The sequence below is a fragment of the Symsagittifera roscoffensis genome, chromosome 10 (genome assembly GCF_963678635.1).
Source record: "Symsagittifera roscoffensis chromosome 10, txSymRosc1.1, whole genome shotgun sequence".
NCBI lineage: Eukaryota > Metazoa > Xenacoelomorpha > Acoela > Convolutidae > Symsagittifera > Symsagittifera roscoffensis.
The window spans coordinates 3,626,356-3,652,255 of NC_087071.1; the positions used below are offsets into that span (position 1 = coordinate 3,626,356).

General features: G+C 35.2%; 2 protein-coding genes across 2 annotated transcripts in view; one reads left to right on the plus strand and one right to left on the minus strand.

Annotated features, from left to right (window-relative positions):
• The window catches only part of LOC134855606 (snRNA-activating protein complex subunit 3-like), a 495,355-nt gene that overhangs the window by 347,296 nt on the left and 122,159 nt on the right, over positions 1–25,900 (minus strand). The gene's annotated exons all lie outside the window — the stretch shown is intronic.
• On the plus strand, positions 3,017–16,605 carry LOC134855543 (pre-mRNA-splicing factor CWC22 homolog). The gene is made up of 8 exons (XM_063872084.1): positions 3,017–3,271; positions 3,450–3,642; positions 5,411–5,592; positions 8,812–8,979; positions 12,064–12,357; positions 13,984–14,047; positions 14,546–14,791; positions 15,384–16,605. The coding sequence occupies exons 2-8, from the start codon at positions 3,504–3,506 to the stop codon at positions 16,124–16,126; spliced, it is 1,836 nt and encodes a 611-aa protein (XP_063728154.1). The 5' UTR covers positions 3,017–3,271; positions 3,450–3,503; the 3' UTR covers positions 16,127–16,605.

A 25,900-nucleotide genomic window follows, 5' to 3' on the forward strand; every position in this document is an offset into this window, starting at 1 on the left:
ATTAGTTACTCTAATTTCCCCCCTTTTTACAATTTGCAACCGCCAACCTCTAACCTAACCAGCCCCCCTTCTAACATCCCCCCTCTTTAGCCCTCTTAAGCCGAAAAATCCCTTAAGCGCCGGGTGCTAAACTTCTCGAGAGAAAACCGTAGACCTGTTTCCAGGCCTGCTTGAGCAAAAACTGCCTCAAAACTAAGGGACACCGCTTATCCAATTTTAAACTTATCTCCTATAATGTAATGTGGATTCTAACGATACCCGTTGCCCGACTTGAGAACACCCCTGTGCGTCCTCTTGTAGTGATCCTGTGCTGGTTGTCTCTGTTCTGCACTTGACAGCAGCACCACTTTCCCACTTGGCTGGTCACCTCTTCCAGTCAAGTCTCCTAGTGGTCGGTTTCGATCCCTGTGAACCACTTTCCCACTCGGCTGGTCACCCTTTCCAGTCAAGTCTCCTAGTGGTCTGGTTCGATCCTTGTGAACCACTTTCGCACTCGACTGGTCACCCTTTCCAGTCAAGTCTCCTAGTGGTCCGGCTAGGTTGCGATCTATCTGAAAACCCTTAACAACGCCCCCCCACTCGGGCACCTTACTAAAGTCACTGGTTTAAATTGCTAGATTGATCGAAATGATCGGTCTTATAAAACAGTATGGGTATACTATTTAATTAATATAAAGGTTTGATCCAACTAATTTGGTGTCAAAGTCACTGTCTTTTTTCGTTTTATGGTTTTTGTTCCTTTTTCTATTCTTTTTTGGTTTTTGTTTCGCTTTTTGTCTTTTTGCTCGTGTTTTTGTCCCCCTAGTTGCCCCCCTTTACTCGGTTAGCTAAACCTCGTTCGGAGAGCGTACCAGGAAGTTTTCTCGAGTGTTCTTAAAAAGCTATCACGGTACAACCCGAAGGTTTGCACGTTCCCGCCGAGCCGTACCACCGGTACTCTAGAATGGGCATGCAGCCCAGAGCTGTGTCAAGTGGGTTCGACTCCGTAGTCTTGATGTCGTAAACACCCAGGAGCGCCATAAAAACACTATGTAACAATCGCCTACTTCAGTCACATATGAGACTTAAGAAAAATAGGCCCTATAACCTATTGGCTCAAGAGTCAGGGACACTATCTCTTGTGTTTTTCTACCTCAAGAACGGTCGGAGCCAATTCGGTTCGCTTGCGACAAGAGATTAGAACCCGTTACAGCTTAGAGGCTACTACCAAAATATCCCCCCAGTCTAGAAAATAAGAACTTCCCCATACTTAGGTCTCGAAATACCCAAAATACACGAACGCCGTTAAAAACAGGGTCGGAACAATCCGTTAAGTTACTTTTTATTGGACAGTGGAACTTTGATCCATTTCAGATGAATCAACCTAAAACTCGCCTTATCTCAACATAACAATCATAAAATACACTCAAGAAATTTAAATTGGGAACTCACATGTCGATGCGCTCGAGTACAAGGAGTAATTAAAAGAGTAAGCAACTCGAGAATTAGATAATATAACTGAATAAGTTTGATGCTAATCAGTTTCAATGACAGAAGTAAGTTCTGTCTCTAGAATTGGAGTTTTTGGGTGTGAACCATTAGGACACTCAAACTGTCCGCCTTTCCATTGAAGGTTCACTCTAGTTCGTTCCAAATAATCGTCCTCTCTTCTCTCAATTATCTCTCCTCCTATTTCGGGATAAGACAGCTCTACTCTTGTATTATTTCGTATCGGGAAATTGCGAATAGCAATTTCCTGCTGTTTTTCTTGAGTAGTTTCCCGCAATTGTTAATTCGGTCATTCTGATTTTTCATTTTTTGTTTTCAGTTGGTTCGAGAAAACTGAGCATGAAAGGCTCCATTCGAAATTTTGAAAATTAAAACTTCACTCCAAAATTACGTGTCTCTCAAGGTCAAACTTCCAGACATGACCGACTGGCACAATGCGCATAAAACTTGGTCTGTACAAATCCTTAATTTTTCCTGTTCTAACGTATGGTCTAATTATTTGCAATATCTCAAGAAGCGACTTAGGGAGATTAGAAAGGTTCCAAAAGAAAGTCTTAAAATGGATCACGGGAAACGATTCTGACTATACAGAGCAGCTGAGATTGTTAAACATCCTGCCTCTGGCGTTGTTTCTTCAGCTGAACGAGTTACTGATGATGGCGAAATTCATGCATGAAGAAAACGATCACATTATGCTCCCAGCAAAAATTGAAAATCCAGGAAGAACGAAAGAAATGTTCAACCTAAACAAGACCAGAACTGAAAAAGCTAGAGGAGAGTTTACATTCAGGACGTGCCGTCTATTAAACCGACTAAATCAGAAAATTGAATTTCGAGAAATGCGAGGCTTAAAGCGAAGATTGATACAGACGATGTGGAAGTTTTTCGACGATCAATACTCAGAACAAAACAAGTGCACATGGGTCCTCTTCTGTGACTGCAACATGTGCCGAAATAACTGGACAAAATTTTGAGAACTTTGGGGATATCATCCCATCAGTATCCTACTGAAAATTCACAACAACAACAACTTAAAAAATTAAGATAGACAAAAAGACCAGTATTACAGGTTCCAGTTAAACGAATGGAAACCCTTTGGTTTTTCTTACGATAACTTTTGTAGCTTCCACTGTTAGGTAAGATCCTTTTAACTATACGCTTTTGTAATTCTGTCATGATGTTAAAAACTATACGCTTTATGTGAATTCTGTCATCGGTCCAGTAAGTGTTTTTTCACTGTATTCGCAGATTCACATCTGGTTCTTATATAGTCAGTTTAATCTAATCTAATTTATTCTTATATAGTCAGTTCTTAGATGTTGAAATTCTAGCCATTATTTTATTATATTGTGAATAAGTCTATCACCAAGAAAAAATGCGTTACTTACACTTGCTTAATAATATTGATTATCATTTTGCAATTAAAGTTCTTTTTGTATATATAATTATGTTGTATATGAGTGAATCGATTAACCAAATATTTGATTCATTTGATACTGGAGCAATTAAAACCCCCTTTTTCAGAATGGATTTTGAGCTGTTGGTTTTGGATACCAGCAAGGAAGAGAAAATGTAGCGAAGGCTTTTTCGAATCACTCATGGCTGCTGAAAAAACAGATTCAAAGACGAGAGGGTCGGATGCAGTGAAGTTAGTGGTACGGAACTTTCAATGTCTCGTGAATGAGGCAGAAGACTCGACTGCTGACTGGAAACATTTGCCTCATTGTTTCGATCACTGGAATGAGCGGATCGAAACCCATTATTGTCTTCAAAATGTTGATTGGTATGTTTTATATATGGTTAATGCCAAATGTAGGTTTTATATATGGTTAATGCCAAATTTTTGGCATTATCGGTGACCTTAACGGAGCAATTTAACCTTTCATAGGCTAAAACATTTTACGAAAAAACTTTAAAACGTGTTCGGAACAATGGTCATTGTCAGGTTTCGATCGTTTCAGCATGGGCCAATCTCAGGGGCAGAAGAGTTTACATGGGATTCAAAACTACCCAAGATGCGATGGAATTCCATCGAGAGTTCGATGGTAGCTTTGTGGGAAGACAATCAGCTGATGATCGAATTAGCTCCATACCCTAAGCTGCCGAGAGCCCAGAGATTGAAACAGGACACCAAACAGTCGACTATAGAGCAAGGTAGTAAAACAAAACGTTCAACCGAAATACATTCTTCGCACTGCAAGCCGTACCTTAACTTTTTATCAATTCCGGTATGCTTGCAATTCCGGTTTGTTTAGATTAACGAATGTTTCATAAGAGTTTTAGGTATGCTGCTTGTTACTCTGACTAAAAGCAAACGATTTTCAAGCCGGAAAACACTTTTTCCCGTGAACTTCGAACAACTCATACTTTAAATTTTGTAATCAACTGAAGTTAGTGAATGATTAAGTAAAGCGTCTAATAGTTTTAATGATTTTTGATTCGCTTTCTGCTATCGGTGTCTTTTATCGGTCGTGGAAATTCGACTACTAGTAATGTTCCCAAGATAGCGTTTTATTCAATGATTTGAAATTTTATTGGCTTCCTTTAGATTCGTTTATTTTTTATAAAAAGTATTACCTGCAGAATAAAGAATTTGAACCAATTTTTGCCATAGTTCGAGTTGATTTATTATAAAAAGGTTAAATCTTAAATCTTTCTTGTTAGCTGTTCTTTTTTAACCTTGCGATAAGCAAGGGTGTTGCAACCTGCTATATATGTCTTTCCCGTAAACAACTCCACTGTTCACAGGGTGACTTAAATTGATGGCCCTCTCCAATCCTGCATTTTCGTCAACTTATCTAGAAATGTGGAGCATGTTAGCATTTTAAATGCCCGTTATATTAGAAATTTGTTGCTTGTATTTCCATTTCAATATTTATATATATATATATAGTATATATATATATATATATATATATATATATATATATATATATATATATTTAGTTTTCAAAATATATATAAACTTAAATACATAATATATAAACTAAAAATATATAAACTAAAAATACAAAAAATATATAAACTAAATATATATATATATATATAGTTTATATATAGTTTATATATTTTTAGTTTTCTCGTTTTCATTTTTTTGGCTTGAAAGGTTTCGGTTCTTGTAATTGTTTTGAGGGGATTCGAGTTTTTTTTGAAAAAAAAAATCAGCCCAAGTGTCGGTTTTGTTACCATTTTGTAATTTTTTGATGATCCTATTAGCATTTCAATTGACTTATCTGACATGTTTTCTTTTAGAAGGGAACTTAATTTAGGACCAAACCAAGTTGAAGATATGAAATCAGTAGATCATTTTTTTCGACAATTTGAATAAAAATTGATCTGCTGAAATTTTCACATCTTTGTGTTGATTGTCATAAATTATGTTCTTTAAAAAAACATGCCAAGTAAGGCAATTGAATACTAATTTGGCGTCGAAAGTAAACTTCCAAAGCGGTAACAAAACCGACACTCATTGGGCCTAAAAAAATCAGAAAAAACATATAAAATTCCCCTCAAAACACTGAGATAGCAACCTTTTTTCGCTCATCGAAAGAGTCAAAATGAGGCGCTAAGCCAAAACGGTTTGAGCCGAAACCGTTAAAGCCGAATAAACGAAAAACGAGATAGCTAAAAATACTAAATTGGAGTTGTTAAGTTTACAACCATAAAAAAAAACAAATTTGAAATACAACGGGCATTTAAAACAAGAAGATGCTCCGAGTTTGTTAGAAAATTGACAAAAATGCAGATATGGAGATGACAAAATTCGATTTTTTTTTGAAAAACATCAAAAAATTGATTTTTTTTCTGCGTGTTTCTTATTTTCTCTCGGTTAGTTAGCTTCGTCAGTGTGTTAACAGTTTTCTCAAGTAAATTCGGCAGTGTTTATATTAAAAAAGTCATCTCTCAATTGTTTTTTTTGCAGACACTGAATATTTGGCGTTTGCGGAGACATACGAAGCAGATAATCTGGCAAAAGTGAAAGATGTTGGAGCCAAGTCTCACCAGGAAAAGTTGTTGTTGGATTTAGAAAATCGAGCGAAGGAGAAGAAAGAGGCGGAGGCTATTCTGACACCGCTGATTCAGTCAATCGTGGATAGCCGCAGTGTTAGTTTCACTAGTGTATTAAAAGCTACTGAGTGCAAGGGGGCCTGTATTTAGGTCATATCGGTTTTAATGTAAAGAAGAAGCTTACGAAGGTTGTGGTGATTTTTTGACAAAAAAAGTTTTAGCGAGCGTAGTGTATTAGTACAAGCCTTCTTTTTTTCTAACTTAACTCGCTAATAAATGTGATCATTTATTTGTTGGCACTTTTGCTATAATCACGATCTGAAGCATGGAGTTTTCAAAGCATCTGTTCTCTGTTTTTTTTTGTGGCTAATGTTTGTGATGTTTTAAACATCTGTGGTTAGTGCGTGAGACTCATAATCTATAGGACGCAGTAGGTCGCAGACGGAATCCGAGACGTAGCCGCATTTTTACTAATTCGAGGCTTAATTCTACCTTTTCTTATAGCAATTTATAGAGCTGCTATTTGTCGTGTTCTCGCTGGTGATTGGGCAGCTAAGCCTCGCTTTTGCGTTATTGATGTCTCGCTAAATAAGTTCGGTCAGCCGAAAAAAAATTAAACGAAAGGTTGAGAAAATTTTTAAACATAGAGTAAGACTATTTGGTGTATTGAGTTGTTTCCAATTGTGGTCTAACTCATAGACTAATGACTAATTTCAGATTAAGTACACCATCTGTTTGGTTAAGCTATTTATATGTTTAACTCCCTCTACTCCGAACCAGTGTCAGTAATCTAGTTAATACACTTGAGAACTTGCAAGCGAAATGTATTTATACCAGCCTTCTTTTTTTTAAAGCTAACTCGCAAATTAAAGTGATTATTTCTTTGGTCGCAAATTTGTTATTATCACGATTTGAAGCATTTGATTTTTCATTGCATCTGTTCTCTGATTTATTTATGGCTAATGTTTGTAATGTATTAAGCATCTGTGCTTAGTGCGCGAGACTCAAAATCTATAGGACGCAGTAGGTCGCAGATCGAATCCGAGACGTACTGCTAATTTTTACTAATTCGAGGCTTAATTCTACTTTTTATAGCAATTTGTAGAGCTGCAATTTGTTGTGTTCCCGCTAGTGTTAGCTAAGCGAAGCTTCATTTTTGTGTTACTGTTGTCATGTTAAGTAAGTTCGGTCTGTCGAAAAAAATAATTAAACGAATGGTTCGGAATTTTTTCAAACATAGATTCAGATTATTTGTTCTATTGAGTTGTTTCCAATTGTGGTCTAACTCAGACTAATTTCAGATTGAGTACACCATCTATTTGGTTAAGCTATCTATATTTTTAACTCCCTCTACTCCGAACCAGTCGCAGTAATCTAGTTATTACACTTGCGAGCTTGCAAACGAAATGCATTAGTACGAGCTTTCTTTTTTAAAGCTAACGCAACTAGAAGTGATCATTTCTTTGGTGGCACATTCGCAATAATCACGATCTGAAGCATTGGATTTTTCATAGCATCTGTTCTCTGATTTGTTTATGGCTAATGTTTGTGATGTGTTGAGCATCTGTGGTTAGTGCGCGAGACTCATAATCTATAGGTCGCAGATCGAATCCGAGACGTATGGGCTTTTTTTTTTACTAATTCGAGGCTTAATTCTACTATTTCTTAAGCTTTTTATAGAGCTTCTATTTGTCGTGTTCTCGCTTGTTTGCGAAGCGAAGCTTTGCTTCTTTGTTATTGATGTCCTGCTAAATAAGTTCGGTCCGCCGAAAAAAAAATAATTAAACGATTGGTTAAGAAATTTTTCAAAGCACAGATTCAGATTATTTGTTGTATTGAGTTTTTTCCGATTGTGGTCTAACTAATGGACTAATATTAGATTGAGTACACTATCTATTTGGTTAAGCTATCTATTTTTTTTAACTCCATCTACTCCGAACCAGTCGCAATAATCTAGTTATTACACTAGCCAGCTTGCAAGCGAAATGTAATAATGAGAATCTTCTTTTTTTCTAACCTAACTGTTAATAAGTGTTTATTAAAAGTGTTCACTGATTTTGTTGCACTTTTGCAATAATCACGATCTGTAGCATTTGAATGTTGTGTTTATCTTAGCAAAAACTGTCATTGCTTGAAGATTCTCAGATTAAAAGAGCTTTAAAGCCCAAATTTCGTCAGTCGTTTTTGTTTCGTTTTTCTTAATTTCATTGTTTAGGGAGGGCATGGAGCGGTTAATTTTTAGTCTAACCTGTTTATCGGGTTGAGTTAACCGCTGGAGTCAAGTAACGATCGCCAAATATTTCGAAAAACCAAATTACGAATGAAATTCCGTGCAAATTTACAGCTTTAATAGATTATATGATTTCTAGAAGAATTGCTGAATGCAAGTTTTTTTTAAAAAAATTTTATCGATTATAAATTGTTCTCGATCCTAAATGCGCTTCAATATAAGCTAGATAAAATTGAATCAAAAATTTTTTTCTTATTTTTTTCAGTTTTCATTATAAATTTGGTTTAAACCATTGTTGTTTTTGTTAAATTTGAAACAAAAAGGAATAGTGTTTTTTGAGCAAGTAGAAAAATATGGTTCAGACCCACAATTTCGCAAAAATAATAAAAGACTGAACTTAATTTTTAAAAAATATTCTGTCACTGTACATGTGAGGGCTTGGAGATAGTAGCCAAATCTAGCTTCAAAAGTAACCATATAATTTGACGAAACAAAAATTTATAATATAATTGACTAGTCATAAAAATTTATGGAACTTCAGTTTACATTGAATCAAATTGAATAATGGCTCTTCTCTGTAATTTCGTCTCTTGTGTTTTCGTCTCTCTGTAATTTTGTCTCTCTGTAATTTCGTCTCATTTCCAAACTGGTTTTTCTCGGCACTGAGAATTTATTTTATGGAAATTTTCATTATCAATCTTGTTACCACCAAAAGTGCTTCAATATTATATATACTGGATTTGTTGTTGCCGAAGTCAGGGGTGGATCTAAGATTTTTCCGACGAGAAATAAGAGAGCTTATTTGAATTTAAAAAATCAAAAATTTTTTATGGACCTTTTTATAGATAAACAATCAGAGCAAATTGATTTTACGAGCTCTCCAAACATTATAAAGACCTTTTTTTCCATTGAAAATTACCATAATTTGACGCCGAGGGCACGTTTAGTTTTTGTTGGGGGGGGGTGGCGTTTCTTATTGAATATAGCCCTGCCCGAAGTATCAGTTTCAAACTATTAATCTCTGCTTAAACTCTGCTTTTATTGTTCTACTGTCTAATGGTAGCGTATCATTAGTGGTTGTTCAGAAGAAGGATGAGCAGCTTAAGTTGGGGGCAGATGAGACTTCGACGAATAAGAAGAGAAGAGATGTGGATGTGGTGATAGCTGGGCGGAAGAAGCGAGACGAGGAGAGGAGGAGAGTCTTGGAGCAGAAAGAGAAAGCCCTCAAGGAGAGACAGCAGAGAGAAAAAGAGGTGAAGTTGTTTCCTTCTAAAAGATCCCCCCATGATACCTAGCAACGATTATCTACCCCCCTTATTAAGGTCTAAGTTAATTACCATTGCGATAAGCACGGTTATTGCAATCGGGTACAAGACTTTTTTTCCCATAAATAGATTTTGCACGTGAAAACGTTACATGTTTTTTAATGGAGAGGTTAATGGTGTGGGTGCATGTTAGGCATGGGTATGTTGTGCCTGTTATGAGTTCCTTTAATAGTATTTTTGTGCCGAAATGTTTCGGCACTTGAGTGTCGGCTTCAATTCCGTCGGCTTATTTTCCGAATGATTTTTTTTCAGTTACTTTTGGATTTTTTTTGTAAGAATGGTTGAAATCTAACAACATGCTTTGGAAAAATCTAAGTCCGTTTCCCACACCCTTTTTTAAGCTTGCGATTGTAATAAAAGTGAAAAATTAAACATATTTTTCTTTGTTTTCCTATTTTTTTCGTCATTTTTTTTCGGTTTGCATTATAAATTTGGTTTATACCTTTAATGTTTTTGATTGTTCAATCAGCTGTTTTTTTTTCATATTTGTTCTGGTGTAAGTAATTGCATTCATTAGTTTTCGCAATTTTTTTGTTTATTTTTCTGATGTTTTTCTACAACAAGTGAAAATATGTGTTCATCGCTTTTTAGTCCATATTGTTTTGAAAAGTAGTTTTTTTTTTTTCAATTGAAAAACGAGAACAAAACAAGCCTGAATTGCCAGCAAATCAGAATATAATGAATTCAAAATTTTTGATAATTTCAATCAAAATTGCTAGACGAGTTCATCGTTTTGCTATGTCAAGTTAAGTTGCTCTCTGCTAAGATTCCTAATGCATTTGTTGAGTTTCTCTAATTTTGGGTAGTTTCAACAAAATAAAAAACTAGTGAAATAACATTTTCTGTTCGCGAATGAAAAAATATATTATTTTTTAGCGTCTAGCTAATTTTGATCGGTTTTCGGGAGTTGATCGGTTCTCAAGTGGTGTTCATTGTAGGTTCAGGGAGGTGAAATTGAAACTTTTCAATTTTTTTTTTCAAATCAAGTTTTTCGGCTCTACAGGTGTCTGCCCAAAGACTGTCGACTTAGTTACCACATCAATGATTTTTCTTTTCTTTCACTTGTTTTCTTGATTTTTTAGGAGTAATGAACGTAGTGAAAACTCTTATATAGGTCTTGCTGATTTTTTTTTCTGGAAAGTCGATAGGAGATTCTAATTTGTTCACGCTCAACTTTGATTTTTCGCGGTTTGACTTGTGATCTCTTTTTAAGTTTGGTGCATTTCTGTTGTTAAAATGACGGCAAACTCCACTATCTAACAGCAAAAGTGTAAAGGTCACGAAAAGCGTGATCGACTTCTAATTTCGAAAATGGAAAATAATTATCAGATTTCCCAGCGAAATAAAAGCTTCACCTATTGATCCAGTTTTCTCAAATTGGGTTAGTTTTGACAAAAAAGTGTCCGCCTTTAATTGTTCTACAAATTCAAAGAGCTTTCAGGCCGTTTAAATTTTTATTCGAAATTCAAAAGTTTAATATTTTCGAAAAAAAGTAAGTCGTTTTTTTTAGTTTCCTTGCGTTCATTGCTCTTTTCCAACTTGGTTAAGGTCAGTTGGTTATTTTTTCGATTAGTCTGTCACTTTTTGAGTCTGTTTCACATTGGGACGGTTAACGGCAGTCGGAAAGTTCAGCGTCCTGATACGAGCACAGTCTTGTTTATTTTCTTTGAAAAAATTTTCAAAAACTGAATCGTTTTTTTTCGGTTTAAGTTGATCTTTTTATGGCTTAAATTGTTTTCAGCTTGCATTTTTTTCAGCTCAACAGTCGTCTTCCCAAGCATTGTTTACTCTGTAACCGCTTGATAATATTTTTCTTTTTAACGCGTATTTAACACTGGCAAGTATGTATCCCAGTATTTTTCTCTAAATTAACTGCATTCCAGACCAACGTTAAAAATATGATTGTTCCGACCATTGAAAATGGGGAGGAAGTTTGTATTCGAAAGTGTTTTAGTTTTTTTTGTTTTCCACGCAAAAGCAGGCACCACAAATAACCATCGGAATGCGTCGAGTGATTTATTATATTAAAGCCTGTTCAGTCGTGATTCGAACGACGTTAAAAATAAGAATTTTTTCACGGCGTGGAGAAGAACCGGCCTGAAGTTTTTGATTTTTGGTTAATTTCGAGCTGATAAATAGACCGATTAGGCTTACACTAGCCTATTTAAGCTTAATATAAGCCGTGAAACCTTAGTTTCACTCTAGTAAAGGAAATTTATGCAGTTTTGTAGCGCAATATTGGGAATCAAAAACTTGAAAATTCAAAAAAAAATTGATTTTTTTTCGTTTTTTCTTGTCATTTTACTTCAAAAAACTGTTTCCCAATTGACGTATTTTACTATGACTCTTAAATATACCTGAGTTCTTTTTTTTCGTTCAGATTTGTTTTATCACGACGGTCAGAAAAAAACGACACCAATTTGAAAAAAAAAAATTTTTTTTTTGTATTTTTTATCACTGGTCGGAAAATTCTGTGCTACTTACACAGTAACCGGCTATTCTTGTTTCTTTTTAATTAAAAAAAAAATTCTATTTCAGGCCTTTTCCTTTTTTGGGCTAGCTGACGTGCTGTATATGGTGTTTCGCAAGTAGTGTGAAGCTCCGCTTCGCCTCTGTGTTTTAATATATATTTTTTGCAAATTTCAACTTAGTCCAGTCCTGTCTAAAATGGCCCACCAGTAAAATAAGGCTACAATTTATTTTAGCTTCCCAAAGCAAAGAAGTACCTGAAATAGATTCCAACATTTTCCAACGAATTGACTTTTCTTGAAAGTTGAGAAAAGTTTTTTATTAGAAAGCAATTTCAGTAGTTTTTGTCTGTGGCCAGTATGTTTAATTTTGCAGTTGATGATTTTCAAACTCATTTTCTAGAGAATTAAACAGGTAGGGAATCTCTTCTTTCTACTAGGTAGCTTGACATGGAACCAAATTAAGTTCGTTTAGTTGTTCTGTCATGCTGATGCTTATGATATAATCCTTGATAAAATATTGACGCCTTTGAATCTATTTCAGAAACAAGAAAAGCAGAAAATGAAAAAAGAAGCCGACGAAAAACGAGCGACTCGTGAAATCAACAAAAACAAGGAAAACTACCCCAGAAACAAAAATAGCGGAGACAATTTAACGGGAACAAAGCCGACGGATGAGAAAGCCGAAACGACTGATGAGAAGAAATTAGAGTTGCAGGATATAGAGAGCAATGGAGATGCGCAGAATGATAGTGCGAAAGATTCGGCAAGGAGCACAGATTCGGCTAAATCTTCAACTTTTTCGGCGAATTCGGCTAATAAACCGACAAGGCTTAAGGTAAGTTTTAAGCGTCAAAAAATGAACGCCGCGTATTTCGATTGTCATTTAAAAATGAAGCAAACAACTTGAGTGAATAATGTGAAAATATAGGAATATTGCTGGGCAAGTTGGCGTTAAAAGAGTTGGCGTTAGTTTGAATTCTGCTCCTATTTGAAAAGGTATTGAGTTTTGATTAAATTAAGGTTAAGATTAAATTTATACGCCTATTTCACCGTAAGTTCAAATAATAGCGCATCGTTGGTTAGGCTATGCATTAGCACCATCTGTATTTTGGTACGCATCGAATTTTTCCAACCCAATTTGCGACTTTTCTGACAAGTCGGTGTTCAAGTTTCATCCGCTTTATTAACAAACAATAATTCCTGAATTATTTTTAAAGGTCCAAGAGTATGTGATATACTGGATATATCAAAATTATATAGTTATTAGAATTCAGTGCTACTAAGTGGTTAGTATATTGGATTAGCTCCGGTGTATTTTAGTTTTTTAAGAGTCGATGATTGTAGTGGACACTCTTATTTAGGTCATGTTTTTTTTTCATGAAAAGTCTTAAATTTTGTTCAGGCTCATTATTCAATTTCGCTGTTTGGCTTTTGAGTTCTATTTAAGTTCAGTTTATTTGTCATATGAAAAGGAAGGCTAACACTACTATCGAATAGAAAAAGTGTAAAGGTCACGAATAACGTGAACGACTTCTAATTTCGGAAATGGTTCTTAGCTTTCAGATTTCCCAGCCGAATAAAAAGTTTGGGTTTTGAGTTAAGTTTATCAAACAAGTGTCAATAATAATTGTACTAGAAATTCAAAGAGCATTATAGAAATTTTTTCTTTGACATTTAAAAGTGAGATTTTTCAAAAAAAACAAGTCAGTATTTTTTTTCTATTCGCTTGCGTTGATTGACTCTTTCCCTACTATCTGTTGGCTATATTTTTTTGTCTTCTACGCAAAATCTGGTACCACAAATAATCATCGGAATGGGTTTAGTGATATATCGTATTAAAGCCCTTTCAGTCGTGATTCGAACAGCATTTAATTATGTCAAATAGTTACCCAATATCGAGAAAACCAGATTAGCAGTTTTTGATTTGTAGTCTTATTTCGAGCGAGTCTAATTTTGAACGTTCTTATACGAAAATTAATCATTTCGGCTAAGAAAACTTGTGTATAAACGAAAACTAGTTTTGGAAGCTTCACTTAGCGTTTCCTTGGTAATAAAAATTTCCAGATTTGAAAAAAAATTTTGTGCAAACAACTGTTGGCGATTGTGCCTAATTTACTAACTTTATAGGCATTTGTATAGTTTTATTTTCACATCGCCTCCTCAAAACGACACTAATTTGAAGAAACAAAGAACGTCCTATTTTCAGTAGTTTTTTTAAGTGGTCGGACATTCTGTGCTACTTGCACAGCAACCGCCTATCCTTGTTTAAACTGCAGACTTTTTGGAAATATCTAGATTAGTGTCAAGCGGTCATTACTTGTGGATTTTTAGTTTTTTTTGCTTTAATTAGTGACTTAATTGTCTTTTGGGTCGAAAAGTCTCAATTTCAAATTAAGTCCAAAATGTAGCGCTGGCAATTCAGCAACTCTAAGAATTGTATGACGGAACTGTTGGTTTACAGGACTTGCCGTCTTTGCAGATATACCGACCAGGCGCGAAGGCCAAACATAACGACCAGGAATCACGTAAGTTATTATCTTACCATTTTCTGGGATATTTTTTGTTTTAATGGCTCAGATTCGCAAAATTTGAAAACAGGAAAAAATACAAAACTCGAGCCTGATAATTTGAAATGAAATAAAGAGCCATTTTAGTTAGTATCTTGCCTTTTATTATTCATCCGCTTGTGTTAGTCTTGTTCTGGGCCGTATAAGTAAGAAGACTTTCTTCTTAGGATTTGAACTTTTGCATTCTTGGTCAACTATGATGAAAACTAGTCGACTTCCTTTGCATCAGAACATTTAGAAAAATGGATGGAGCGACAAAGAAATCAATTATCTGCGGTTATTGGCTGTCCACAATTCGCATTTTATTGAATGCAGACACAAATCTAAATCCACAGTTGGGGGGGGGGGGGGGTGGGAGTTCGTAAATATAGCTCTAACCAAACGATAGATATCAACCATTGTGATATAACTGAATAGTAAAGTCATAGTTGTACACTTTTCCATCTTTTTTTTTAGCTCCAGAGGATCGCAGCTCTGCCAACTCGTTTCTAGACCGAGATCACGACTCATCTTCAGCTAACGAGCAAAGTGGAGTTGGAACACGAGGCGGAGGTGGGGGGTCGGACAGATCGGGAGGAAGTGGGGGTGGGGGAGGGGGTAGACGAGAGCGGAATGGTGGAAGGGCGAAGGGGTTTAGAGAGATCAAACCGTCGAATAGGGGAGGAGGCAACAGCAGCAGCGGCACCAGCTCGGCAAGCTCAAGTTAGTGTTGTTGAGAAGCATATTGCGTCTAAGTTACCAACCTTCTCCACAAAAAAAAACAGTTATGGGGGGAGAGTGTGAACTCGGCTCAAGGTTTAAGTTTCAACCAATCAGGGTTGAGCATTTCATACTCAGAGTTTGGCAAATTTGATGCTATGTGAACACTGAGATGGAAAATTTTACTAAATCGGGGAGGGGAGTGTTTTCTTGATTTTTAAACTGACTCATTAGCCTTGGTTATTGACGTTACTATGCGTACAGTTTGAACTTTTAGTGGAGATAAATGAAATATTCAGACCAATTTGTCTTGTTTATTGTTTTAGCATATAACAGTGGACAGTTGGTTGAATTCAAGAAAATTTTAGCTGGATAAAAATAGCAATTGGATGAGAATTATTTTTCAGTGATGATGAGCTTGGGAAGAAGTATAAGTTTTGATGAATCATAACTTGATTGAGTTGATATCTATTTAAGCTCGTGTTCAATTAAATTTTAGGGGCATAATAAAACTAAATCAATGGAACTGAAAAAAAATATATGTATATTTAAAGTTTTAATAAAAATGGTTTGTTGTAATCGAAGTTGTTTTAAGGTTACCCGTCTTCGCGCGGCGGAGAACGCAGAAAAGAACCACCCAAAAAAGAGCAGCAACCCCCAAATGCAATCAGATACTATACTTCGAAACTGGCCGAAGCGAAGAAAGAAAAAGACAAAGACGATCCGACCTCATCGAAAGCAACGAGGGACGATTTCTTTGAAAAAGAAGGCAACGAAGCTGAAAACTCGAGAACCGAAAATGTGAGGTCAGAAGTTTTCAATGATAACAGTGGTCGAAATTCCGCAAGGAATCCGAACATAAAAGATCCGAGTTCGAGGAACTCAAAGGCACAAAGAGCAAATCCAGAAAGAGGGAATCGTAGAAATGATGACTATGATTGGAACCAAGGGTACGATGATGGATATTCCGGAGGGGGCTTCTATGATCGAGGAACTGCAGGGTTCCATGGGAGCTCCTGGAACTCAAGGAACCGAGGTCCTCCGAGTTCCAGTAGCAAAGGTTATGACCAGTATAACAGTTATTCTAGAAGCGGAATGGAATATAGTGGAGAGCGTTATGGGAACGAAAGATCGGCGGTTGCGATTCGACAACAATCGGCTAGGATTTCGGGTGGTGGTAATTTGGATCGAAGAAACCCAAAGCAAGGATTCTCTACTGGAAATGAAGGAACCAAAGCGACTAAAAGCGACGAGCCCTCAAAACCACCGCGATTCAGCGATAGAAGACGTGCAACCGCGGCGTCAAATAACATTTCAGACCAAAGTGAAAGGCCGTAGCAATTGCGAAAAGTCGCAGTTGTTTTGGAGTCAAGTCATCGAGAAAAAGATGTCTTTGATTAAACTGATGGCACTTAAGAAGTGTTCACGCCAAGTGAAGCTGATTGGATGAAAAGTTTTGAGAACGCTCGCTTGGATGACACAAACTACATGGACATCGAAAAACAAAGCAGAAGATGTTAATAATCGCAAATTGAAGAGAACAATAAAGACATCGGAACATTCTGCGATAGCATCGAATCATTTGAAAAACATTTTCGTTATGGCTAGTAAAACATCAAGTTGGCTTTGAAACAATTAACAATCGATCAGCGACTAAAGAATCCGCAAAACCTATGCGATGATTTGACAACGAAAACTAAAAAAACTCTTCAAATCGATTTTGTTTAGCATAAAACTCATTCTTATAACCATGAGTAAGATACATCTTAATTTGCCGTTTAATTTTTATTTTGTTAAAGTGATTTATAGTCTCATCATTGCACCTAGAATAATTAAACTTCAATATTTCTGTTTCTTGAAAATTCGATTCTGAAGCTTTTTAAAAAGAACTATTTAATTAAAATGTGTTCAATTTAATGTTAACTGGTTCTTGTGTAACAGACGGCAGTTTATTTCTTGTACCGAAAAGTCAAGTTTACGAAATAACCACGAGTGTCTGTTTGCCGAAAAAAATCCTTGACTAAATTGCCTATTCCGGATGTTTGTCGCTCGAAAGTAATTTAAGTGAATCATTCACTCGCTAAGGTAGAGTCAAAGAAGGTGATGATTTTCGCTTATTTTTCAACCAGAAAATAAATCGAAGGTGATGATTTTCGCCTATTTTTCAACCGGAAAATAAATCGAAGGTGATGATTTTCGCTTATTTTTCAACCAGAAAATAAATCGAAATTTGATCACGCTCAAATTTGTTTTTTCGAGGATTGTCTACAGATATAAATTCAGAGAGCTGGTTTTTTGACCTCGTTATGATCTGTCAGTTTAGTTTTGTATTTATTAGGCTGCCGTTTTGAAGTGAAGCTGAACATATTTTCTACAGTACAAGTACAGTACTATAAACTTCTCCCGCATTTTCGGCAACTTCAGCAATTTGATTCATCGCACTCTTGTTTGAAAATTGCAAAAGGCCGTCCAGTTTTTAGGTTTCCTAGGTTACAGATTGTTTATTATCAGGCAGCTGGATAAGTTTGGTGTTTTCTCAATTGAAATTTCTAAATTACAGCCGAATTTTTTTCTGATTGCTCGAATGTTTTTTTTTACTCCGAGCTTGATTACACTAGCTTTGCCAGAAAAGTTAAACAAAACGAAGTTTTGAGTTGAACTCATGAAAATCTGAATCATTAAGCGTCTTTAAACGTAGTGGAGACTACCTTTTTACTTGTGATCATTTTCGGTTTTCTTTTCAGGAATATATCGCGCTATTTTATCAAGCTAAGTTTTGGGCTTTGTACCGACCATTTAAAAATGGTGAGGAACTTATTATTCTTGTGATCTAGTTTTTTCTCTTCTTTTTTCCATGCAGAATCAGGTGCCGCAATTAATCATTGGAATGGGTCGTAAATCTACTGAAAATATCAAATACCTTGAATGTGGCCGAGACAGATATGTCATGCTAAAATTGAATCGAATTTTGTTAATTGCGCAGAAGCAGCTATCGAAATCATAGGAAACTTGGGTGAAAGGTTTTTCAAGACTTTTTCAGTTAAGATAAGCAATGATACTCTTGTAGTATCGCTGTTTGGGTTGGGGGGGGGGGGTTGAGTCCGGTGATGGTCTAAGCCAATTAATTTGAGGATTTGGTGATAACTTACAATGAGAGGCAAAAATTTCAGTCTCTACAAAAAAAATCTGGTCAACAACAGAAAATGTGATCCCCGAGTGGCTCGAAACCTAGCCTCTATTCTTTGAGTCACACATCTTAGCCAATATACCAACCCGTCTGGAAAGAGTAAGATTAAGAAATTAATGACCAGTAAAGAGCTTCATTAATTTTAGGTTTAAACCTATAAACAGAAAGGAGGAAAGGTAAGATTCAAAGTTTTGATCTGAGTTTTAAACTAAAGATTAATGCAGTTTAAATTGAGTTATGGGGTTGTCAAAAACAACTCTATGGCTTCAAATATGTTGTCTCTTGATGCATTCAGCAATATCGGCAAATAAACAGCAATCAATAACACCGTTCGTAGCTTTCTTTCACGCGGGTGATCGGATCCTTCGACGTTTCGCTGTGATTTACAGATTCGTGAACACGACTGGCTGGTCTCAATCTACATAACGGGAGGTAAAGTAACCAACCATCTGACCAAATTCTGTTCCGGGCAAAATTCTACGGTAGCTCACCTGTAGCATAACTTCAGCCCCCCCCCCCCCGCCGACAACAAATTCCAAAAAACCTAGGTTTTTTCGAGACGTATCCGCTAAAAACCCATTTTTCTTTTATTTCCCGACCCGTGGTTGTTTTGTGCATGGGTACGACAAATTTGACTTTGAGCAAATTTTCTGGGTTCTCCAAATCTTTATTTACAATTTCTGATTTTTGAAGATCCCTCGAACAAATTTCAAATTTTTTGACATAAGGCATAAAATCCACTGCCGTTTTTGAGCTTACTTCAATTACAGTGGGATCTTGGCAGACTGGAATTTGGCATTTTTTGGCAAAAAAGAGAGCAAATTTTTAATATATCGAAACACTATTTTTGTTTTTTGATAATCGAAGTTTTCTCAAATATAAATGTTACCGACAACTACTGCTAAGGGTTCGCTTATTGTCTATTCTTATTTTTACTCTCACAATCCAGATTGGACCAACAAGACCGACGGGACAGTGTCGGAATTTTTTCAGTAAGTGTTTGCTCAAATCAAATACAATTGATCTCATCTGATTTTTAGTTTGATTTGCGAAGTCGAATGATAGCAACGCTAACAACTGCTATTGAACGGCTACTTCTTTTATGTGAGCGTATTTTTTCCCGGTTCAAATTGCAGACCAGTTGGTTTTGTGGTTAAAAAGTTTGACGTGGATATTAAATGTATAGACCCGGTTTCGAATCCCGATGAAAGCCAGTTTGTTGATCAGTTAAATCTGTTGCATCTATCACGAATTGTAATTTGTTAGCAAGTTTTTGAGGTTTTATTGCTGCATTCCGGATGATTAGTATCAGTTAGTAGCTGCAGTGATTCTGGCTCCAGTTTAAGTTGTCATTTGGCTGAATGTCTCAAAGATTTGATAGCAATTATTTAGTCACTATCCTTTTTCTCAAAGATAGTTTGAGATGAAACAGTTAATGGTGTTTTGAGTTTTTTGTTAAGGGTCGTTTTAACTAATGTGACCTGATAGAATTCAAAAGCGCCTCGCAACAGTAAAATTACGCTGTAGTTAGGCGGTAGATTTTTGCGACTATGCGAGGCGGGGAGGGGAGTTATATTATGAAGGCTGGCATATTCAGGCCAGGTATGAAGAACATTTTTTGTTTAAAAACTATCTCAAAAACTTCATTTAAAAAATGGTTGTCAGGGGGAATAGAAAAACTCATTAAGGCAACTGTAAGTTAATCACAATTTTAGTTAACACCCGAAGTTTGACTGCATAAAAAAAACAATCTAGGAAGAAAACTTGCTTCATTTTCTTCAAAATTCAAGGCCAAGTTTTAGTTGTGTTCGTTGTCACTCACGTTGTGTTTCACCGAAATATGTCATAAAATATTTTTTTTGAACTGGATTTATCAGTATAACATCGGTGGAACATTGTCGAGAAGCATTTCTTGTCAAATTTGCTGTATAAAATAGTCCGTAGTCTTATACAGTTGTTAAATTATTTTTTTCGGGTGGATTTTTTCAAAAATTATCCCACAGTGGAAAAATCCGGAAAAAAAAAACACTTCGAATATGAATGACATCAAATCAAAAAAGCTAAGACTTCTTCAACTCATCAATAGTGTTTTGGACTTATGGTTGGGGACTTATTTTGCTGGCCGTTTTAAATTCGAAGAGCTATCTTTCACCTGTCATACTTTTTATGATTCAAAATATTACTCGGTTGAACACAGTCAAACAAAATTATCTTTTTTTATCAAACAGGGTCGAATGTTTTTCTTGTATAACTTTTAGGTGAAGCATAATTGGCTTCGGTCGAAAATTAAATCGCGAGCCAAGAGCCGAGATGTTATTTTGATCACTGTGTTTTTGATGAATGTCAGATGGGAAAACTCGACCTTAACTTGTTTGACTTCACACAATCATTTATTGATGTTTTCATGCTAGTCAAGATAACAAATTCAAACTAAAATGAGCAGAAAAATTAATGGTTGCTGTTTTTGAGGTTTTTTTTCTCACAGGTATTAAAAACTGTCTTTACATATCAAAAAAGTCTGCTCAGTTGCAAATTTTCTGCTGTAAAATTGAGTTCGCTCTGATAATAAAATAATCTCAGGTTTATGTGACGATATCAAAAAAATTTAAAGGCTTTCTACAACTTTCATCAGCTAATGCGAATAAAACAGCATCACAATTTCTTTCAAACAGCTTTCTCACGCTCATCATAAAAAGGGTCAAAAACTCAATTTAATTTGAAACTTTTATGAACAAAAAATACAATTTGCTTAGTTTATTTGCTACTGAATCCATAGCAGAAGATTTGAATCATATTAGTTTTTAACTGTATATTTTAATTTGGTTAAAACAACATCAATTGCCTTCGAAATCCTAGTCGCCGTTTTTTTCCAGTTTTCAAAACGAGTTGGTATATTTAAGTCAGAAATCAGAAACTTTGTGACTTTTCGTGTTTTTGGTTTTCTCTCAAAATTGGAATTATGATTTCAAAAATAATTGTTTTGATTGCCATTCTGTATATTGGACGCTGCAACGAAATTGATCAGAAAATGTTGCAAAAATCTTCGAATGGAACATCCAACAAAAATTATCGACTTGACATAAACTTTTACCCGGATAGCCAAAAAGTAAACCTTAGTTACCTTACCAAAGACCAGAAAATTACAGGAACAACTGAAATTTATATTCTAAACAAACAGAAAACAAAAATCAACGAAGTTACCCTTAACAGTTATAATATTACTGTTAGAAAAGTCCAGCTTAAATCAATTGATGGCAAACTTGTTCAGCAGAAAGGGTTTGGTTTGCTTCCACAATATGAAAAACTGGTCGTAACTTTAAGCGAAGATTTAACAACCGACTTTATTTTATTTGTCGAATTTGAAAGTCGTGTGAATAGTTTTGAAAGTATGGAAAATAGAATTGGAGCTTATTTACTAGTTGATGAAAACAACAACAAAACGATTGGTTTGGCAACGCAGTTTCAGTCATCTTTTGCGAGGACTGTTTTTCCCTGCTTTGACGAACCCTATTTCCGAACAAAATTCAAGCTAAATTTTACAGTTTTACAAGACCCGAACAGAGAATTTGACATGATTTTGGGCAACGAAGGCGAAATAAACAGAGCCGATATAAAATCCCAGCCAATCGGAGCCGAGTTTAACCAAACAGTTCCTATTCCGACTTACTTGGTAGCGTTCGCCGTTCTGAAAAGCTCACACTACCAAGTAGTATTACAGTTTGATTACTTTGATAAATTAGTCCGAGTCATTATTCCCAAAAACGACTTGAAACTTTGGAAAAACGGAACTTTTGAAAAAGAATTGAAGTATTTTATTCCCTTTACGATCAGCTATTGTGAAAATAAATTCGGATTTCCTTGGAAAATGTCAAGCAAGATTGACATTTTGTTTGCTGATATGGTAGCAGGAGGTATTAGGGTTGTCATCAATAGAAAAAGAAAATAACAGGGAAGTTATTAGATAAAACAAAAACTTTTTTCCTAAATCAATTTGCAAAATAGCGGACCTTGTTAAACCTCTTCCCCCCAAGAGTGCAAAAGACACATTAATGAGAAAACCCTGCATAGGGTTGGTTATACTTTACTAAACACCATGGGTACCATTTAAAAAACGACAGTTTGCGGCAAAGCAATTTACTATCTGAACTCTAGAATTGGTTCGCAACAAAATGATTAAGCAACCCGGGTTGACAGAAATACTAGTCATAAAAATCTCATTAATGCAGTTTTAAATCATTCCATAGATAAAAAAATTCGTATGAAAACAGAATGACTATCATTTTTTTCAGTAATAAAATTGTAGGCAGTAGCTGATTTGGGGGGGGGGGGGGCTTGACCCCTTAGGGACTTGACCCCCTGACTACTCAAAAGGTTCCCCTTAATTACTGTTTTCCGCCACACATTTTTGGCTGACCGACTTTAAATTTGAATACTCGCATCCAGTTTTAAGGGTTAGTAATCGATTATATTATGATCTTATTACCAATCTTACAAAAAATCAGAAAAAAATGACTATAATCAATTATTAATTGGTTCTAATCTCTATTTTTCAAATAAAATAAAATCAATTGTAATACAATTCAAAAAATTACACAAATATAAAACGTTTATCACAAGATTCAATTCATTCTTCTTGCACAAAAAATCTATTATTATCGAATAAACTCGATTGTACTCCCTTTTGTTGGTTCATTTTGTTTTCGACCTTTCACTTGAATGGCTTATATTGGCTTATACTTGAATGGCTAAAATTATATCTTTCAACCACTGGTCACCAGAAAAATTAGTCTCAATTACTACATTGATCAACTACCAGTTGAAACGTTTGGTCTCACTTCCTGTAAACACAACTTCGATCTCAAATCCTGTCTACTTCGATCTCAACTTTGATCCCAAATCCTGACATACTGAACTTCGATCTTAAATGCTGACCTACTGATCCCAAATACTGACCTACTTCGATCTGAACTTCGATCCCAAATACTGATGCAATCCCAAATACTGACCTAATTCGGCGATATGCTGGGCGTTGTCTTTCCAAACACTCTCAAGCCATGGACTACAATTACTTAATTTATTCGGTTTTAAGCTTCCAAAATCAGTATTCGTAATTGACGCAATCCCAAATACTGACCTAAATTGGTGATGTGCTGTGTGTTGTGTTTCCATAAAGTCTCAACCCAATGACTACAAATATTGAATTTATTCGGCGTTATGCTTCCAAAATCAGTATTTGAGATTGAGGCAATCCCAAATACTGGCCTAAATTGGCGATATGCTGAGTGTTGTATTTCCATACCTTCTCAAACCGATGAATACAAAAACTGAACTAATCCGGTGTTGTGTTTCTAAAATACTAAAAGCTGACATCCACCTATTTAGTTGAAAAATATTTTGAGATTCGTTCTTGGATTCCGCTGACAATGGTTAAGTCCTTGCTTTTAAATTCCGCATTGCTATAGATAAGAAATCCAGCTCTAGCTTTTAATTGTTCATATGCAAGTTCAGTAGAAGACATTTGCGGTTTCCTCTTACAAGTTTTGCGGATTCCACTTACGTTTGCGGATTTCACTTACATTTTGTGGAATCTACTTACAGTTGCGGAATCCAGAGCAACTAGCTTTATTCGCTTGTTGCGAAATCCGCGGCACAACAAATATGCCGACAAAATTTACGTTAAAGGCATTTGTACGCGGAATCCACGGAAATTTTGTAAGAGGAATTCACTGACATTTTGGAACATGTTTTAAGGTTTATCTATGGAATCCAGGAACATACAGACACAAAATTGTGCGCCATTCCACTGCACAGTTTGGCCTCGTAAGGGAGTTTTTTTGTATTAAATCAATTAATCTTTTAAATTCTATCGGAAGAAAATCACGATTATAAATCTTTTAAACAACTAATTTTGGTAATTTTAATCAATTATAATTGTCAAAATTCAACATATTAATCAGATATAGTCGATTATGTACGCCTGAACTTGCGATTATGTACGCCTGAATTTGTATGTAGGTAAGCATGAAAGAAAGTCTGGAAAATTCCTTTGCGGTTCAAAAAAAAATGGTCAAAATAGAGTTCTTATAGTCATTTGGAAGAGCTCAGAAGTTGAATTTGGTCGTCCTAAAATATTCTTATGGCTAGTGTTTTTCTATCACTGAAATCGTATCAATAGTTATTTTACCTAGTAGAAAATTGTCGGTTTTTGTTTTTATCATATATAAAAACACATATTATCAATTTTGTTTCACTTTGTTTGTTTTGTGATTTGCCTTAAAACACAACAGGCCAGAACTTTGTCAAATGAAACAATTAATCAATTAATTGGCAACAGCATTGTAGATTTAACTTGCTGGTCATGCGAGTTTCACAAATGGAACTTCTAAACGGACATTTTTGACTTGCAATTGAAAATAAAATTTTTGACGAACAACGAAGTTTTCATTGCAGCAAAAACGCAAATGATTTACTTTTAAATTGCATAAAAACAAACTTAAAGCGTTTTTGATTTTTTCTAGGCTTGCAAAAAATGCGTATCATTTAGTTTTTATAAGTCAAAATTAGATGATGCGTATTTTTATAAAAGATGATGCGTATTTTTATAAACTATTTTTAAAAACTATTTTCTTCCCACTTGGTTGCTGTGGGAAGAAATGCACAGCAACCAAGTTTCCATGCCGTAAAGGCTGGCTGTGTGATTTGGGATTCATTTCATGGAACTGCTAAGCAGAGAATCTAAAATAATATGCTTTGAAATAAACTTTCCCCTCCGAAACATTTTCTTAATGCTATAAGAGCGGTTTTTGAGCGGTTTTTGTGAATAAATCGATGAAAACCGCTCAAACCGCTCATTTTGAAGCAAGATTTCGAGCGTAATTGTCTAAAAAAGCTGCTCAAACAGCTCAAACTGGCTTCAAATTAGGTGAAAAATCTTGACTCAGGGACTTTAAGCCACAAGATACAAAGCGGCTATGGCTTCGAGTTGGGTTTTGCACGTGATTTTATGTACCTTCAAGCAAAAGATTTAGAGAATTAAGTACAGCATCATTTTTAAAGTCCACTTGAATTGTGGTTGCGAATCGGAAATAAGGTTAAAAAATATAAGCATCGGGATAAACTATCTTGATATTCACAAGAGCAATTTAAAGATATGCGAGGAAAAATAAGCGCAGCAATTAGAAAAGAAAATAAAGATATTTTGAAAAACTAACTCTGCAATTAACTTATTTTAACAGTTTTTTTTTTTGAAGGATACTTTTATTTGTGTGCAAAATTTTTTTTTTCACGTATTTCAACTTCAATGGATGAAAAAGTTTAAAAATGATTTTTTTTGTTGCCAATTAAAAATATTCATTTGACAAGTTTCACTTTTGACTTGCAGAAACTATTTAGTGACTTGCAGAAACTAAATAAATTGTAATAAAGTAAAAAGTGACAACCTTTTGCCAGGAATGGAAAACTCTGGTTTGATTCTCATCAACCGAAAAACCTTAGAAGTTGGCGTTTCAGCTGTTGTCTACTTGCTGTTCCACGAATTAAATCACCAGTGGGCGGGGGGACTTATAACTAATGAGTGGTGGAGTGAAATATGGTTGACAGAAGGTTTGATTGCACGAATTTGTACAAATTTGGTTTCAATTTTTTTGTTTAACCCTAACAGTAATCATTGTTCCTTTTTGAAATGTTGACTTTTCCTTTCCCCAAAACATTTGTTTTTCTATTTTTTGAAAAACTAATTAATCGTTTTCTGAATATAATAAGTTTTAGCAAAACTTTGACCCAGGCTTGTTACAATTTAAAAACTGCACTGTAATATGTCATAACTATCAAAACTATAAATGTCATAAATATGTCATAACTATAAAAACTGCACTGTATAGTTATGACGGAAAAAAGATATTGATTTCTCACACCAAAGTTTCTTT